Genomic DNA, 16,789 nt, shown 5'->3' with positions numbered 1-16,789 from the left:
GTTTATAGACAGGCGAACTGATTAGATCTAAAAATAATAAATAAACAAGATTAAAAATAAGACTTAGCGGTTAAAATCAAAGAAAATGACGCGCTTGGCTCCGAGAGCAATGCCTCCGACGACAAAAATAAGAACAATGTAAAGAGCAAATAAAGTTATTTTATTGAGCTTGAGAATGGAAATAGCATAAGTCTTGCCAAGAATTTTGTGTCTTACAATGGTTGTTCAGCCTACTATTTATAGCCATACCTAGGGAAACAAGATCCTAGGATCAAGCCCCTCTTAAATGATAATAAAGGGGTTATTGATGAATATGTAACAGCAGGCCATGAATGTACATATTCTTTGCAAGGCTGCCCATTTAATGCCGGGGAATATTATTCATTGAATGCTATCCGACGGCAAAAATTCGATATGCTTATGTTGATCATTTCCCCTTCGGGGACTATCCGATGCCAACTGCAGCTGTTGTTCCTGGTACGAGTTGCTACTTGATTTACTTCTACCTGTCTTCAGTTCCACGTGTGACGCTACTATTCGATCATTTAATATAAACCAATTTTATGCTATACAATACTATAGTGTCATCACTACATGTAAAAAAAAAAAAAGAACAACAACAACAATAAACGTAAACATTAGATAAAGCATTTTAAATTCATAGTAAAAATAGATCCCCTACCTACTAGCAAAGGAGAAAGAAAACAAAGAAGGGGGCCCTTTTCTTTTTGAGAATATTTCAAACCACTTCAAGAAGATATTTTTACAAAGATCTTTTCGGTTAAGTTTAGGGAAATAAAAATATAGGAAGAGCCAAGAAGGAAGAAATAATTAGAGAAAAGTCCTTGTGCTTTTTAGACCACAAAATGAATTAAATAGGAGTATATAATAACGGTCCATGTGATCTGAAAATCTGCAAGTGCGAGTTTCAACTTTCAAGAGTTTCTTTCCATAATTCATGCACCAAAATACGATTGATTGGAATATCTGAATTCTTCTTCATTCAAAACAAAACTCCCCTCTAGATATTTTCATCTATTTTTTGCTTCTCACTCTCTCACACAAAGACATGTAAGCTCTTTTATCTTACCAGGAAATTAATGGCTACCACTTAATATTTGGTTAATCAAATTCTGTGAAGTTATTGTGTACTTACTAATCTATGTTTAAATCATAGAGAGAGCCTACCTTTTGTTTATTTTACGAAAAAAGCTCTAGTTTAACTTCTTCTTTTTCTTTACTCTAAGCATATGAAACTATCTTCTGTTAGTGGTGTTCATGTTTCTTGATTAGTTTTCTTGTTTTGTTTCAATTGAAGCTGAAGAATAAGAATTGCAAGGTATATTTCTGAAAGTGTGCCACATGGGATAGGAGTTAATCCTTACTGAAAACGATAAGAGTCTTTGAGGCAGAATTAATCAGTATGGAATCACTGATTAAACAGTCATTTGATAGTTACTCAGCAGGGTTCCAAGAATCTCTTGATGAATTGTCCGATAATTTCACGATTACTGATCCTTACATTTCTGGTAACCCCATTGTTTATGCTTCAAAGGGGTTCTTGAAAATGTTTGGATATTCAAAGTATGAGGTGATTGGGATGAATGGCAGGATATTTCAGGGTCCTAAGACTAATAGAAGATCGGTTATGGAGATTCGTGAGGCAATTCGAGAGGAAAGGACTATACAAATCAGTTTGTTAAATTATAGGAAAGATGGGACACCATTTTGGGTGTTGTTTCATATGTGTCCTGTTTTTGGTGAGAAGGATGGGAGATTGATTCATTTCTTGGGAGTTCAAGTCCCTATCTTGAGGAATGGAGTGAATTTATGCCAAAATGGAGCTGGCTGTCGAGAGTCTGTATTTAGGTGTTATAAGAAAGAAGATTACTACAATTCAATCATGAAATTTGAACGGGAACTATCTCTTGCTTCAGGTTCAGATTTGACAGGTACATTCTGGTTGAAATATATCTAGTTAAGTGATATAATTGATTGTGACACTAAACAGTACATATGCCCCTAAAGATGTATGTAACCTTATCTCAGCTTTCCTCTCACATGATTGCTGGAAATTTACTTAGTTGCTGAAAAACTAGAATACAGGCTTATCTTTACTTGGCTATCTTTGTTTGATTTCTTTTGAAGCTTAACTTTTGTTGTCAAAAGAAAGAAAACATAATATATGCATGGAAAGTGTAGCCCTGATAAGATGAAAGAATTTGGATGAGATTTTAACGAAATTGTGGTGCCTAAATGAAAGGAATTCAAATGTGTAGACTCGGTCTTTCAGGAGAATAGCATGATAGATGAAGATGTAATATAAAAAATTAATTGGATGGTAGCACAATTGATGAAGATGTTACACAAAAAGTTAATAGGGTGGTTGAAATGGAGGAGTGTCACTGGAGTGTTATGAGATAAGAAAATACTTAACAAAGTGAAAGGGAACTTCTATAAAATGGTAGTAAATGTTGGGCCTCTAAGGCCTAACATATCCACTAGATGAGTATCATAGAAATGTGAACGCTGTGTGGATGTGAGTACTACAATATTAAACAAGATTCGACATTATCTATTTGACATATGGTGCAAGTAGCACAAAAGTAGGATAAATGAGAGAATATTGCCTAAGATGCATGTTTGGCCATGTCCTATTGGCTCATAAGAGCGATACTATGATGAGTGAAGATGCAAAAAGCCAATGAGCTAGACATAAAATCAGATGGAGGGAAGTTGTCTTAGAAGACGTTCAATATCTCGGAATTAATGTTGACTTTGCTAAGATTATGACATAACAGAAACAATTGATTTATATACGCGACACTAACTAGTTGAGTTTAAAACTTAATTAGTATTGTTCAAGGGTTTTCTTAATCTGCTAAGAGATTTATATAGCTGACGTCAACTAGTTTGGAATTGAGGAGTAGTCAATTGATTGATTGAATTAGATAGGACATGTCTCTATTGTGCTTTGAAATGGAAACTCTTTTTTTGATGACATTGCTGAAAAGTTTGAATTTGCATTATTAGCAAATGTATAAGTGACTTGACTTTAATGTGGATTCCATTTCTCCAACCATGTTATGATGAAAATTTGCAGTATCCAGATTATTTGTGAACTTGTGTGTACTAGAATTAGCAAATGCATAAGTGACCTTATGTTGCTTATTGTGCAATTGGTTCCTTTTATCCACAAAACTTGTCCGTCGCAGGAATAGATGTTGAGGGGCCTTGTGATGCAAGTGATCTAGAGAAGAGAAAAGCCACTGCTTCTGTTAACAACATACAGACTTTGCTAACACATTACAGTGAATCAACAGGCAGACCGGTCCATGGGAACCAATGCTCTCCGTCTGGGATGGGTCTGCTCAGAGCGTCCTTAAATAGATCTCTTGGTAGAATCAAACAAAGCTTTGTACTGTGAGTTTTTTTGTAATTCTTTAGTTTTTCATTGTTACACTTGATATGATTAGGTTTTGGATAGTTTTTGACACGTTTGGCGCTATTTTTTCCTTAACTTGCAGAACTGATGCAAACTTACCTGACATGCCAATTGTCTATGCAAGTGATACCTTCCTAAATTTAACAGGTACTGAATATGTTATACTTAATCCTTTGTTTTGTTGGCTCTTGATAGGAACATGTGGAGGTCGAGCATTAGGGTGGTGGGCTAGGGGGTAGTCGAGAGTTCTTCCCTCTTTGTACCGGGTACTGATAGAGTTTTGTTTAGGTTTGTTAGCGGTCTATGCTGTGTTCACATGGTTGGTTGCATAGTTTTGTGTTATTATCCTTTCCCTTATTCGTTGTTGTTATTTTCTTTCTAGTATCTTTTGTTGTTACATGCCTTTTCTTTTGTTTCTTTTCTGATATTATTGTCTCTCTTGTTGAGCCGAAAGTCTCTTGGAAACAGCACGCTACTCTCCCCAGACCCCACTAGTGGGATTTTACTGGGTATGTTGTTGTTGTTGTATAAGTTTTCATTCTTGGCGGGAGAGTGAGGGTGAAGGAATATACTTCTTAAGTTATACTGGTAGTTACTAACTGGATTGATTCTTTTCTTCCCATTTTGGATAGGCTTTTCCAGAGACGAAGTCTTGGGCCATACAGATGCAAGCACACAATTTCGGGTGATTTTCTCTTGTTTTCATCCTTGATGGATAGAGGGAGGGTGAAGAAATATATCTACTCTTATTTGTTCAATTTTGTGCTTTGCATTTCCTAGATTATCGGCATGAGATTTAATACTCTGAAATATTAGTAGCTGTGAGCTTAGGAGAAGAACATATGGAGATAACACATGATCTAAATCCCATTCGTTATTATTCTCTTTGCAGATAAAAGAATGCATCCAAATTGAACAACCATGTAATCTACGCATGTTAAATCACAGGTTGGCTGCTGTTCTTGCAAGTTATTTAGATACAAATTAAATGTTGTTTCTCTAAGCTAAGTCTCTTGTCGCTACATATTTTCTTTCAGAAAAGACGGAACCTCATTTTGGCTTCACATTTCACCAGTACGGAATGCTTCAGGAAAGGTAATTATTCGCTAAATCTCTTGTCATGTCATCTAAATCGTCAAATTCCTATTTGAGTGGAGATTTTTCTTAAAAGCTGATTAATCTCAGTTCTCTTGTTGCATAAAAAGGGAAAGGAGAGAGTAGATAACAAGAATATTTTTCATGTATAAGCAAGTTTATTGGGTTAACAAGTTCCGAACAAATTCAAATAGTTGAGTAAGTTGACCCAAGAGCTGAGGCCGAGCCATATTTGTGGCATGCATGTTTGTCATTTCAATTTAAAATATATAAAAATACAAGTGACCTGCTTCTTTGTTGATTTCTGTACATTCTTTTGACATATCCATTTGAAGATTTGAGGTAGTCTGAGATGCTTCACATGCGACATTTGGTTCTCATGCATCAATAGTAACGGCTGAAAGATAAATCTTATTTGCTTCAAGGTTAGGCTGGCTAGGAATATTTCATTTTAATTCAATGTCAGCTCACACCTGTAGTAGGCTGGATGAGTCCCAACGCTCTTGATCTAAGTTTGTATTGACATCTTTCATACACTTAATTAATATTGATGTTTACTGTTAAAGAAATCAATCTGCAATACTATAAAGAAGAGAATGAAAAAGTTGATTTCTGAAATTGACATTTGGTTCTACCTAGTTAGCAGTGTCTAAAACTAAGCCAAACAGTTCAAAGAAATTAGAAATAGAAAAGGAATTGTAGGATGTCTAGCCAATCTCTATAGATACTTGTACGCATACAATGGTTTCTGATTCTGCCCCATTTGGCTTAACAGGTTGCATACTTCGTTGCTGTTCAGAGTGAAGATAATAGCGAGACTAAGGAGAAAAAGGGGTTAAGGCAGCATGGCGTTGTTGCTGCTGTGAAAGTTGCTGTGAGAGGCTTTTCAATGGGTGTGAGCACGTGCTAGTACTTGAACAAACTCGGCCTTTACTTTTGCACTATTAATCACCACGGAGTCCGTTAGCGCCAGAGGAAATGCATACTAGCAGAATATTTTGGATTTGTTGTTCCTTTTAATCAGGGTCGGCTCAACAAGATTGGTGGCCTAACTCCAATTTTTAACCTGGAGCCTTTCAGAAAGGAAAAAAAAATTTCATTAGTCGATTTTTTTAACTTTTTAAGATGTTGTTAATAGTTTCTTTTTATAAAAAATTTAATCTCTCCTAGGACATTGTTGTTCTTAGATAATAGAACCAGATTCAAGAAGTTGATAACTTGATATCGAAGTAATTTTTGATGTTCTAATATACTTGTTGAAACGCTTGAAACCTGAGAGGAAAAAAGGGAAAAAAGAATGTGAATATAGTTTTATTCAACGGTACCCTTCAATTCTGGTATTTTATAGAAAAAATAAAACTCTTTTCTTTTTATGGAGAACAATATAATTTTTAATTGGAGAAAGAGAATCACTCCCCCTAAACCCTATCGCGAATATAAAACTTTTTATTATTTAAATTTTACGATTAATATAATTAGTGAAGTACTTATATTATTATTCTCCTTTTACATTCTCACTAAAAACGTGTAATAAACTTTTAGAATCCATTTTTTGGTATCTTCAATAGAGCAAGTCTTATTTTTTGTCTTTACCTTCTTTAAAATATATTACTTTTTTATTTTAGAATACCCAATATATTTAGACCCTACCTCTAAAGATTGCTGTGAGATGTGTATGATCCAACTTACCTTAATTAAATATATTGAGATCGAGTCCTGTGGTTAAACAAATCATGTTAAAATGTGTTCTCTCTTTTACCAGGCCTTACGTGGTATAAATCTAGATTAGTCGGGATCTCAATACAGTATAATATATAGGTTTATGAGAACTTAGTAGTTTTTGTCTAGACCTTGTATATGTATCAAGAAATCCACTAGATATCTATAATTTATAAATAAATACTTAAATGTGAGCAAGTTATTATTATATATTGACTTGAGGATGTTATAGGAACCTGTAAATATACGTTACACGTTTGGAATTTAATGAATCGTATATATTCATTGCCTAATATAGCTGGTTACCATGATTGGACTAGTTAGCTTTGTTGCTGAAATCCAGGTTCTGCGTTGTTCTTCAATTCATGGAACGCAGACTCCTTTTGAAATGAAATGCATTTCATTTAAGGTTGGTGCTTAGTATTATTGGTGTAGATGAGTAGAAATAGCGTGGGATAGCCTCTTTTTACATGGTATTTAGTTTTTATCCAGTATTTTTAAAGTTGAGCAAAAATAGCCACTACTCTATTAAAATTAATACGAAAAGATGTTTTTACCCTTTCTTCATGAGTGCTGTGTAAATATTAAGGACATGGTGTCCTTAACATTTACGCTGTACACATGAAGTTAAGGACGCCATGTCCTTATCATTTACACTGAACATATGAAGTTAAGGACTTGACAGGACACTTTGTCCTTAACATTTACACAGCATTCATGAAGTTAAGGACACCATGTCCTTAATATTTACACAACACTCATAAAGTTAAGGACACTATGTCCTTAACATTTACACTGCGTATATGAAGTTAAGGACATGAGGTAAAATTTAACAACAAAAGGTGCAAATACAAGTTAAGGATATTATGTCCTTAACATTTATACTGCACACATGAAGTTAAGGACGCCATGTCCTTAACATTTACACTGCACATATGAAGTTAAGGACATGACAGGACACTTTGTCCTTAATTTTTACACATCATTCATGAAGTTAAGGACACCATGTCCTTAATATTTACACAGCACCCATGTCTAGCACAGGGGTATTTTCGTCCGGGCGGATAAAAATTTATTAAGCACTGGCTAAAGAGTAAATACATTTTAAACAGTGGTTAAAGAGTAAATACATCTTTAATTAGTGGCTAACTATGCACTTCCCCGCTGATATGCGCAGTTTAACCTATGATCATTGTTCCTTCCCATGCTATTTTGGTCTGGTCAGTATGCAGTAAGCATGTAGAGGAGAAGATAATAACTGAAAGTAGCATTAGCTCTTGTTTGGATTAGAGGGAGACAAATGAGAATTCAATGTCCGACTATTAGCCCGTTTGGCCAAGCTTCTAAAATCAGCTTATTTTGAGAAGTGCTTTTCTCAAAAGTACTTTTAAAAAAAGTGTTTTTGGTGAGAAGTAGTTTGTGTTTGGCTTATTAATTAGAAAAACACTTTTGAGCAGTAATTAGTGTTTGGCCAAGCTTTTGAAAACTGCTTCTAAGTGTATTTTTCTCAAAAGTGCTTTTGGAGAGAAGCTACTTTTTTCTGCTTCTCTAAAACTGTTTCCGCTTCTCTTCAAAAACACTTTTTTCCTTTCAAAAGCTTGGCCAAACAGGCTATACGTAACTACAAAGTGAAGAAAGCCAGAACCAATAATTTCTTAGATTATTACTATGAGCCAAAAAAAGTGGGCTGTCCTATCCTTGGAGATGCGGGGTATCAATCCCCGTACCTCTCGCATGCTAAGCGAGCGCTCTGCCATCTGAGTTACATCCCCTGTTCTTTTGGTTATTTCGACTATTGTTATTTAATAGTTATAACTAAAAGAGCCTAAATTCCCTCAAAATAATGACATTTTACTTTAGGGGTACCATCTCACCACCATCGTTATGCTTTACCATATAGAACATACCTAAATTTGTTTCATTGAGACCTACATACAATTTCTTCAAAGTTGAACCTTGTCAATTAACTACAACATATTAAAACCCACCAAATCAAAAGATTAAGCTTAGTAAATCCAACAATGTTTTTTTATATGACAGGAAGAAAATTTAGGTAAATCAAAATTAGTTACATAATAAGAGTAGTTAGCTGAAGATGTAGGCGTTTAAATAACTCAATGCAGCTGTGAATGTGATCGAGAATCTAAATTCTTCTCATTCTCTCTGTCTCCACTTGTCTGTTTTCTTATTCTGTTTCATTATCCTCCTCTTTCATCATCTCCCTCTACAATCTGTAATTCCTTCTTGAGAAAGCCCTACGTTGTATCATTTTTAGTATCTCGAATAAATCATTTTCTCTTTAATTTTTGTTCATTAAATTGGGTTTATAACATGGAACACTTGTGGTGAACCAAAAACGTGAAATGAACAAGAATCAAAACCTGAAAAGGTCACTACCCTTCAGCTAGAGAGAGCTTTGCCTTCAATAGGGTCAACGTTACCATTTCCCATCCTTTCGATATTAGCATGTAAAGAAACCAACTGACTAGATACCATACGGACAAAGATAGAGTGAGCATTGTACCAAAGAATTTCAACTTTCTTTCTAAAGAAAAAAATGATCAAGTTTAACTCAGATCTTTGGAAACATGCTTTCATAAACGAACCTTTAATAGGTAGAGGTCAAAGAATGGGGAGGAAAGACTACAAAAGTTTACATGGAACCTAAAACTAAATGATCAAACAATTGTCAAGAAGCAATGATCATCACCGCTTGGTAGAACGTGCAGCAGAGCAAACTACATCAGTCCTTTAACCACATAGGATCAATTGATCTTTCAAATTCCGAAGTAACTTTTCAGAGACATGCTCTTATGTAATAATGAGAAGATTGTTTTCGTGTCCGTTGTTGTGAACAATGGGCCTCAAAGGATCGATCTTCCATACGCCATCAACAATGAACTTGATCTGCACGAAAAGAAATGAGAAGCTTGGTACCCACAGGATAACACAGTATGGTATCAAATTAATTGTAATCAATAAAACTCACCTCATACGTGCCTGGATACAGCTTTAGGCTTGCAGAAAAGACACCCCCGCCTGATTTTTCCATTTTTCTCTGCATTTTAAATTTTAACACATCATATCAAGCTGCTAGTCAAGGACAAGAGGCTGCCCCTTGAAATAGAAATGTGCAGTTTTCATTATCATGAGACCACTGACACATCATTCTTCAAGAAATTTAATGTTTTAGGAACAACTTTAGAAAAATCTACTTGATGGTACACAGAACTCTTTAACTCAACTAAAGCAATATTGTTATCTAATTCCTCTCCTAAGAAGTGCACTTAAGAAATTTATTAAGAAGCGCACTTTGGCTTCTGTAGTCTCCATTTCATTGATGCATTCTTATCTGATCTGGACTAATAAGTTGAGCAAATTCTGATATTTGCTATACAAGTTCTAAATACTGTGTAGTATACAACTTAATAAATTTGAAAATGAAGCACATAACAGGAGTATAAGTGATCAGATATTATTCTGATTAGATCCATAGCTCTTCTAGCAAACCCCACCTGGATCCCACCACAGTCAAAAGAAAAGAGAAAAGAAAAGATTGTGAAGGCAATAAGTCATATGATTTGCTCGAGCCCTTGCTCGAGCCAAGTCAGCAAAGCATATTTAAAAGAGAATCTTTTACTTTCCTGCTCTAGCCTAACATGACTAAGTTGTGCACTTCTGTCATATTGGCAAACAGGAAGAGCAAGATGTTGACTCTATCAATGACACTTCTACACTAAACCATGCAGAAGAGAATGTCCATACTGTAATCATTGATAAGACATCATATTCATCCTAAACAATAAGTATAAGATTAAGTTGGCCTGGACAACCACATTAGACGAAATTATGCTTGACGTTTTAACAGTATAGTGCTATCTCCTATTTCCTATTACAAATACAGAAGCAAGAACCTGAGTAGTCCATCCATCAAAAGAACCTGCTAGAAGAACCTCTGAGGCGGAGTTTGTCCAAACAATCCGAGCAGTACGAAGAAGCTGCAAAGCTTTACTAGCACTATCAATCCTCTTCTGCTTCTCTTCTAATATCTTCTGCGCATCACTGAAAATATATGGTAGGGAAACTCAGTTTTGGTTAAGGTATCTAGTCCAAAGTATGTTTATTAAAATGAATGAGTGGCCACACATTATCGCAAGTGTCATTTTCCCCTCAAGCACAGCAAGCTTTGCACGTATCAATCTCAATCTCTCCCGCGCATTCATGAATTCATTCTCCTGAAATTCCCATGCATCAGAAAGCCTTTGCAAATCACTTGGGGAGCTTCCAAGAACCTAAGGAAGAAAGCATGAAGCTACTTAATAATAATAGCACTATTGCACTAAGCAATAAAAGTTAGCAGAATTTTGTTTCCAATGGAAATGACTGTACAGTGAAAATTGAAGACAGAAGCATTGAGGAAAATCTTTCGCAAATAAATTCCCTTTAGCCATGTTCTTTTCTCTTTTCTTCTTTTTTCCTGAATTGTGTTATTACTTATTACCACATCTAACAGCTTAAATTAGTGGCGGACACTTTAACAAAACCTCCCATGCGTGGACCTAATTCTTTTTTCTGAGTCAAGCACTTGGACATGCTATTTGTTAATGGCAGGTGGTGAGACTTGAACCCATTACCACTACCTACTCTGATACTATGTTAAAGATTGTGAATCCTCAATTTAAAACTTAAGCTATATATCGAGGGGGGAACACTTTCTTTATTTAATTATGTCTTAACAGTTTTATTTTCAGCTTTTCTATGGAAAAAGGTGTGAAGTCGAAGTAAGCTATTTTAGGTATTGAGTCTAAATTCCCAAGAAAAATTCCGGGTAGGTTGATGTTAGCAAAAAGTGTTTGGAAATGTGACATAAAAGTTTAATTTGACATGATTATGCCATGTTCACAAACAAATCATGACAAACTAATTTAGACCAAATACATAGATGGCCCCTTAAACTTGCCAAATTCTATTTGACACCTTATCTCAGGGTGTGACCTATTAAACACCCGACGTTACTTAAAATTGACTATTAAACCCTTTCGTAACAGCAGGCCAAAGAATTAGACGTGTCCAATATACACGCAGAGTAACCAATAAAACAAAAACACCTAGATTTTTTAGCTCAAATAATCCGAATGAAGTGTTTCCATTCCAGCCACATGGCTTTTAAGTACACTTCTTTGCATATCAATGGTTCTCCCTCCTCCCTTCGTCTGCTTGCTTTTTTGCCATTTTCTTTTTCTTCTTTTTTTGGTTCTTTTACTCCATGGCAGTTCCACCATTGCAAATGAGTTTTAAGAAAAATCCAGCATCTTCTTCCCATCTCAAGCAATTCAAAGCTGAAATATGAAACACAACAAATTGGTCCACTACAGATGATATCAACAAAGATTTGAGGCTCAGATCTGCAATCCATCTTAGGTGTTGCGGTTCATGGTTGAAGGAAAATGGAGATGTCCAGTTGAAGGTAATCAGTAATGAAAAATCTTTTCTTTTAGAAGGCGGGGCCTGTTAGCAGGATTTTTTCAAAAGAAATGGACAAAGGTCAGCTCGTTCTTGATCAGTGGAGACCAGTGTAGTCATGTTGGCATTTTGTTGGTGGTCCGGAATTTGACCAGGTCGACAGATTCCGATTAGAAGTGATAGGTTTGGCTAGAGATTTGGGAATCACTGTAAGAAGATGAGTGAGCACCGGATGCCTGGTAATACCATGAAGTTTTAGGTGACCTACAGCTTCTTGTTTTAGCATAGAAGGTGAGCTTTGCCTTTGAGGCTTTTCTTGTGAGAGAGAAGGGCAGCCCGGTGCACTAAGCTCCCGCTATGCGCGGGGTCTGGGGAAGGGCCGGACCACAAGGGTCTATTGTACACAGCCTTACCCTGCATTTCTGCAAGAGGCTGTTTCCACGGCTCGAACCCGTGACCTCCTGGTCACATGGAGGCAACTTGACCAGTTACGCCAAGGCTCCCTTTATGGTGAGAGAAGATGGAGAATAAAAAATTAAAAGAAAATACCTACTTCTATTTTTCTTCTTGTGCTGACACATTTTATTGGGCCCATTTTAACATAATTTGAAGTCATTTCATGCTTCTTAAGAGCAGCGTGAATCACACACATTGCCATGTCAAAGGTGTAGTTAATAGAGACAGTTTTAAGTAACATCAGGTGTTCAATAGGTCACACCCTGAGATAAAGTGTCTAGTCACACCCTGAGATAAAGTGTCTAAATATTTTAACAAGTTTAAGGGCCCTTTTATGTATTTGGCCAATAATTTATCGAGGCAAATTCGCTGTCGACAAGCTAATCCATTATTCTACATAAGAAGAATAAAAGGATGAAAATTGTCATTAGCATTTTTGTAAAACAACAAGATACAGATTTCTACCTCCTCCAAACTTAACTCCTCGCTCTTGGATTTCAATGAGCGGAGTGTCAAGGATAGCTCAAGCTCTAAATGCTGAAGCCGAGTGCTTATGTCATTGTGGTTGTCATTTTTCCATCTTCTTAAAGCTTCGGTTCTACTCTCCATGATATTAACTAGATCATCTCCTGCAGCTTCGCTGTTACCTTCAGTCCAACTTTTACTTAGAGCAACCTCACCAGCTGTACATAGCAGCAGTGAAGAGAGTCTACAATCTACACACAATATTAGACGCATGAAAGAGAATACCTTCAAACTCTATATCCTGATGGCCTGCATGTTGTATGCTCCATTTTCTCCACATGGCTGGTGAAAAGCTATGGTTAAGCTCCCCATCTGAATCACTTTGAATGTCATTCATGGGTCTACCTTTATTGAGGCTACCATTTTTTCCTAGGTCAGTCCTGTCTTTTACAATGAAACAGACATGACATCTTATGACTTCGGATTTAGCTGTTTACAGTCAAACTACTCAAGAATAAATATTTTCAGTTCAAAAAGTTCAGGCAAATAGTATCAGATTTCAAGAAATTTTAAAGATATCAAAGACCTAGTACACAAAAGCTATATGATTAAACAGACCTTCAATGCGGTAACTGATAGATTATTCAACCATTTTGCTGATAATATGTCATCCTTCTTTCTGATTAAAAAATTTACCTGCATCAGTGGTTCCAAAGCTTCGGTCATCTATGTTGTCCCTACTTGAAGCATGAGAACTATGTCCGTGTTTTCCCAGATCAATACCAAGAGACGCGTTCCTATTTTTCTCTAGTCGATTCAATATCCCTTCAATCCCACTATCTTCCTCTGCTACCGTATCTCTGTCAGGAAAGGAGAGGAAAGAAAAAAAAAAAAGATAATCAATGAATGATTTTTCACACAATTCAATAGAACCCGCAATTGAATAGCTAAGAGATAAATAGGTGCAGATAATCATTTAGAAATATACTTTGTTTCTTTTTTTTTATTTTTGGTCCTCCTGAGTTTTGTCTTTTCGCACTCTTGTTACTAGTGTACCAAGCTACCAAGTTAGACTTCACTTCACTCTCTAATCCCACCAACTTCATTCTTATAATGAGTTGGCTAATTGTAATTATAAGCTACATCATTTGCTAAGTCGCTGGTTCTAGCCCGGTCAAAAAACAACGCTTTGGAGCTAGGTGGGAATTGTGAAAGAAAGGAAGGGAAGCCTTTAATTTTGTTTACATGTGATCGGCAGATGCTAAAGCCCGTGCCTAATAACAAAAGTTGAATCGAAGCAAAGAATCATGTATCTCATATAAGATTTAGTAAAAGTTGCAAAATGACATAAACACAATGCTATATTCACAAGATCAAACATACATAAAAGTTAAGCATCTAGTATCCAGAGTCCACTGCCCAACTAATCCGAATTCATGCAGGAAGGCCCCATATAGCGTTTATCACCAAAACTAAAGCTAATAAATAAATAAAAGAAAGCACATTTCAGTATAAGGAACCTCACAATGATCTACCAGAGGACGAGGTGGGCTGAGAAGAATTCCCAAATGAAGAACTAGAAGATCCCGAACCAGGAAAATGAGCTTCATTCCCATGTAATGAATCACTTTCTTGACAACTCTTGACTCTCCTTTGAAACTCCTCAATGTCAAAATCCATTTCCACAGTCACAACTTCATTAACGTTCATAGTGCAAGTGTCATCATCCTCGGAGTCCCAACCAAAAGAAAACCACCCTCCTCTATTCTTTATAGCCTCCACCAAATCCACTCTTCCAGCTTCTTCCAATTCTTTCCTTGTTGGAAAAGCATTTGGGTTCTCAGATATCTCCATAAAAGCCAAAATCTCTTCTTCCAGCTCCATATCCCCTTCACTTCCTAACCCTTTCCTACACCAGCAATATGCACTATCCTCAGCTCTTCCCTTGCTAAGCTTAAAACCCCGAAGAAACCCCATTTCTTGGTTTAAAATCGCAGCTTTTCTGCGGTAGTGAAGTCTTTTGGGGGGATTTAAAACGAACATTATAGTAGGAATAGGTGAAAAGCTCAAATGGGTGTTGAAAAAAGGAGGTTTTGAGAAATGGGGTGGTGTCGAAATGAGTGAAACCATCGTTCAGGCATTTCTTCAAACAATTGGAGGCTGAAGAAAGAAGTGTACTATGGTGAAGAAAAGAAGTGAAGCAATGGACAGTGCACTAGGATGCGTAAAATCCAATTAATGAGAACTGATTTGTTGAACCACTTAATGAATACTGTTATAAGTTCTATGACTATCAAATTTATAGACATCGAATGAGTATGAATATGATAAAGCGATTCACACACTTTTCCAGACTTTTGTTTTCAAGATTTGGTTTGGTCCAGCTTAAGGGGTTAGGCTGTGTTCGCCAACGGAGAGGCGTGAAGTTGGAGGAGGAGGATTAGAATATGTGTCAGCTTCTTATCTTGTATAACACACTTTGTACTTTGGAATTTGGATACATCTTGCCGTTTTTGTACTATCTATTGTTTAAATGTATCCACTTGACTTGACCAAAGTTATCTCCTTTCCCTGCTATTCTTATGAATCCTTTGTACCAATTAATCAGCTAAGCCTCATACTAAACGAGTTAAACATGTTTTAATGAATCCTTCATATCTAGTTAGGATGATATTTTTTTAAAGGATTCTTCCAAAGTTCGACTATTTTTCCTCCCATCATCCATTTGTCAGGACGTTTCTCTCCTTTTCTCATCCTTATGTTTGGATGATATGTTTCTTGAAATGAAAAAGGTTCAATTTTATAGTGAATTATGTGAGATGGGGTAACGATCCGACCAGCCATTTTGAACAATTGCATTTTGTTCGGTGGTTTGAGTTCCTAAGTAACTTCGTATGATGTATTACGACTTGCATGCATGGTTGGTTTTGGTTTTCGAGTGGTTCAGGATTGATTTGGAGGAATGATTTTCAATATGGAAGCTTTAAGTTGGAAGACTTGACCAAGTTTGACTTTTGTGTATTTAACCTTGGATCGGAGTTTTGATTTGGGCGATTTTGATGGTTCTGTTAGGTTCGGATGATGATTTGGACTTGGGCGTATGCCCGGATTTGCATTTGGATATTTCTAGAAGGTTTCGACACTATTTGGCGAAAGTTCGCAATTTGAAGTTTTTGAAAGTTCATAGGTTTGACCAAGAGTTGACTTCATTGATATTGGGTTCGGATTTTGGTTTCGGGAGTTGGAATAGATCCGTTGTGTCATTTGAGACTTGCATGCAAAATCTGAGGTCATTCGGAGTTGATTTGATATGGTTCAACATGAGTTTTAGAAGTTGAAAGTTCATTAGTTCATTAGGCTTGAATTGATGTGTGATTCATGGTTTTGGTGTTGTTTAATGTGATTTGAGGCTTCGAGTTCGTATTGTGTTTTAGGACTTGTTGGTTTGTTAGGATCAGGTCCGGGGGACCTCGAGTGAGATTTGAACAAAGTTTTGGCATTTCAGCACTTTGATGATGTCCTGGAGATGTAGAAGTACGGAGGGCACTTTTGGAGTGCTGAAGCAAAGCCTCATGTGCGGCCACAAAGCCCCGAGTGCGGAGGCATTGGCCAAAGTGCGGACCGCACTGAGGGCCGCAACATGAAATCTGCAGGTTTGTTGGTCTGATTTCGAAAGCTTATATCTTTCAATCTATGAAGAATTTAGGGATGATCCAAAAACGAAAGTTGTTGTTCTTTAAGTCTACTTTCCAAAAAATTAAATTGTTTGTCATTTGAACATTCATACAAAAATTTATGGTCAATTTATTGAAAACTAGCAGTGCAGTTACTGCTGGAGTGCAACCGCAAAATATGGATTGCGGCCACAAAACTTAAAAGTGCGTACCACACTAGGAAAACTATGGTCAGTATTGTAGGAGGTCAGGTGTTTATGTATAAACTGGAATTTTGTGTTTTTATTTCATTCTTCACCACTTTAGAGACTTGGGAACTCGATTTTGAAGGGTTTCAACCTAGACCTTCATCTACAAGCTTGGGTTAAGTGATTCTCACATTATATCTATGAGATTTACATGAATCCATCACTAGATTTAACATCAAAAAAGGGGAATTAATAACATAAATTGAGGTTTTTGTCAAAAAAAA

The 16,789-nt window shown here is 36.3% G+C and overlaps 2 protein-coding genes across 7 annotated transcripts; one reads left to right on the top strand and one right to left on the bottom strand.

Annotated features, from left to right (window-relative positions):
* On the top strand, positions 902-5,811 carry LOC109235204 (protein TWIN LOV 1-like). Of its 3 annotated transcripts, none has more exons than XR_002069336.1 (8): positions 902-1,071; positions 1,319-1,952; positions 3,216-3,423; positions 3,528-3,592; positions 3,893-3,954; positions 4,078-4,130; positions 4,338-4,393; positions 4,483-4,518. XR_002069336.1 is itself a non-coding variant. In XM_019401214.1 (8 exons), exons 2-8 carry the CDS (start codon positions 1,424-1,426, stop codon positions 5,448-5,450), a joined length of 1,104 nt encoding a protein of 367 aa, XP_019256759.1. In that variant the 5' UTR covers positions 907-1,071; positions 1,325-1,423; the 3' UTR covers positions 5,451-5,811. The 3 variants fall into 3 exon arrangements, 2 of the variants coding, with proteins under 2 accessions (XP_019256759.1, XP_019256758.1); XM_019401214.1 differs by lacking the exon at positions 3,893-3,954 and adding an exon at positions 5,316-5,811 and having other exon boundaries at positions 907-1,071; positions 1,325-1,952; positions 4,483-4,540; XM_019401213.1 differs by lacking the exon at positions 3,893-3,954 and adding an exon at positions 5,316-5,811 and having other exon boundaries at positions 907-1,071; positions 4,483-4,540.
* Positions 8,778-15,224, bottom strand: LOC109235203. 4 transcript variants are annotated; one of them, XM_019401209.1, is made up of 8 exons: positions 14,169-15,222; positions 13,340-13,503; positions 12,929-13,087; positions 12,644-12,861; positions 10,406-10,551; positions 10,174-10,321; positions 9,249-9,317; positions 8,778-9,166 (listed from the first exon to the last, which is right to left on the bottom strand). In XM_019401209.1, the coding sequence occupies exons 1-8, from the start codon at positions 14,771-14,773 to the stop codon at positions 9,071-9,073; spliced, it is 1,605 nt and encodes a 534-aa protein (XP_019256754.1). In that variant the 5' UTR covers positions 14,774-15,222; the 3' UTR covers positions 8,778-9,070. The 4 variants fall into 4 exon arrangements, with proteins under 4 accessions (XP_019256754.1, XP_019256755.1, XP_019256756.1 ...); XM_019401210.1 differs by having other exon boundaries at positions 12,644-12,825; positions 14,169-15,220; XM_019401211.1 differs by having other exon boundaries at positions 12,644-12,807; positions 14,169-15,219.

The sequence above is a fragment of the Nicotiana attenuata genome, chromosome 12 (assembly GCF_001879085.1).
Source record: "Nicotiana attenuata strain UT chromosome 12, NIATTr2, whole genome shotgun sequence".
Lineage (NCBI taxonomy): Eukaryota > Viridiplantae > Streptophyta > Magnoliopsida > Solanales > Solanaceae > Nicotiana > Nicotiana attenuata.
The sequence above is the reverse complement of the archived record's forward strand: the minus strand, read 5'-3'. Positions and strand labels throughout refer to the sequence as shown.

Bases quoted from the DNA above. Each gene is read 5' to 3' on its own strand.
- LOC109235204 (XM_019401214.1), top strand. From the start codon at position 1,424: ATGGAATCACTGATTAAACAGTCATTTGATAGTTACTCAGCAGGGTTC. The intron at 3,593-4,077 runs GTACTGAATATG...CATTTTGGATAG, and splicing joins TACCTTCCTAAATTTAACAG to GCTTTTCCAGAGACGAAGTC. The intron at 4,394-4,482 runs GTTGGCTGCTGT...ATTTTCTTTCAG, and splicing joins CTACGCATGTTAAATCACAG to AAAAGACGGAACCTCATTTT.
- LOC109235203 (XM_019401209.1), bottom strand. From the start codon at position 14,773: ATGGTTTCACTCATTTCGACACCACCCCATTTCTCAAAACCTCCTTTT. The intron at 13,088-13,339 runs GTAAATTTTTTA...TCATTGTAAAAG, and splicing joins CTTTGGAACCACTGATGCAG to ACAGGACTGACCTAGGAAAA. The intron at 12,862-12,928 runs GTATTCTCTTTC...TGCTATGTACAG, and splicing joins TCAGGATATAGAGTTTGAAG to CTGGTGAGGTTGCTCTAAGT.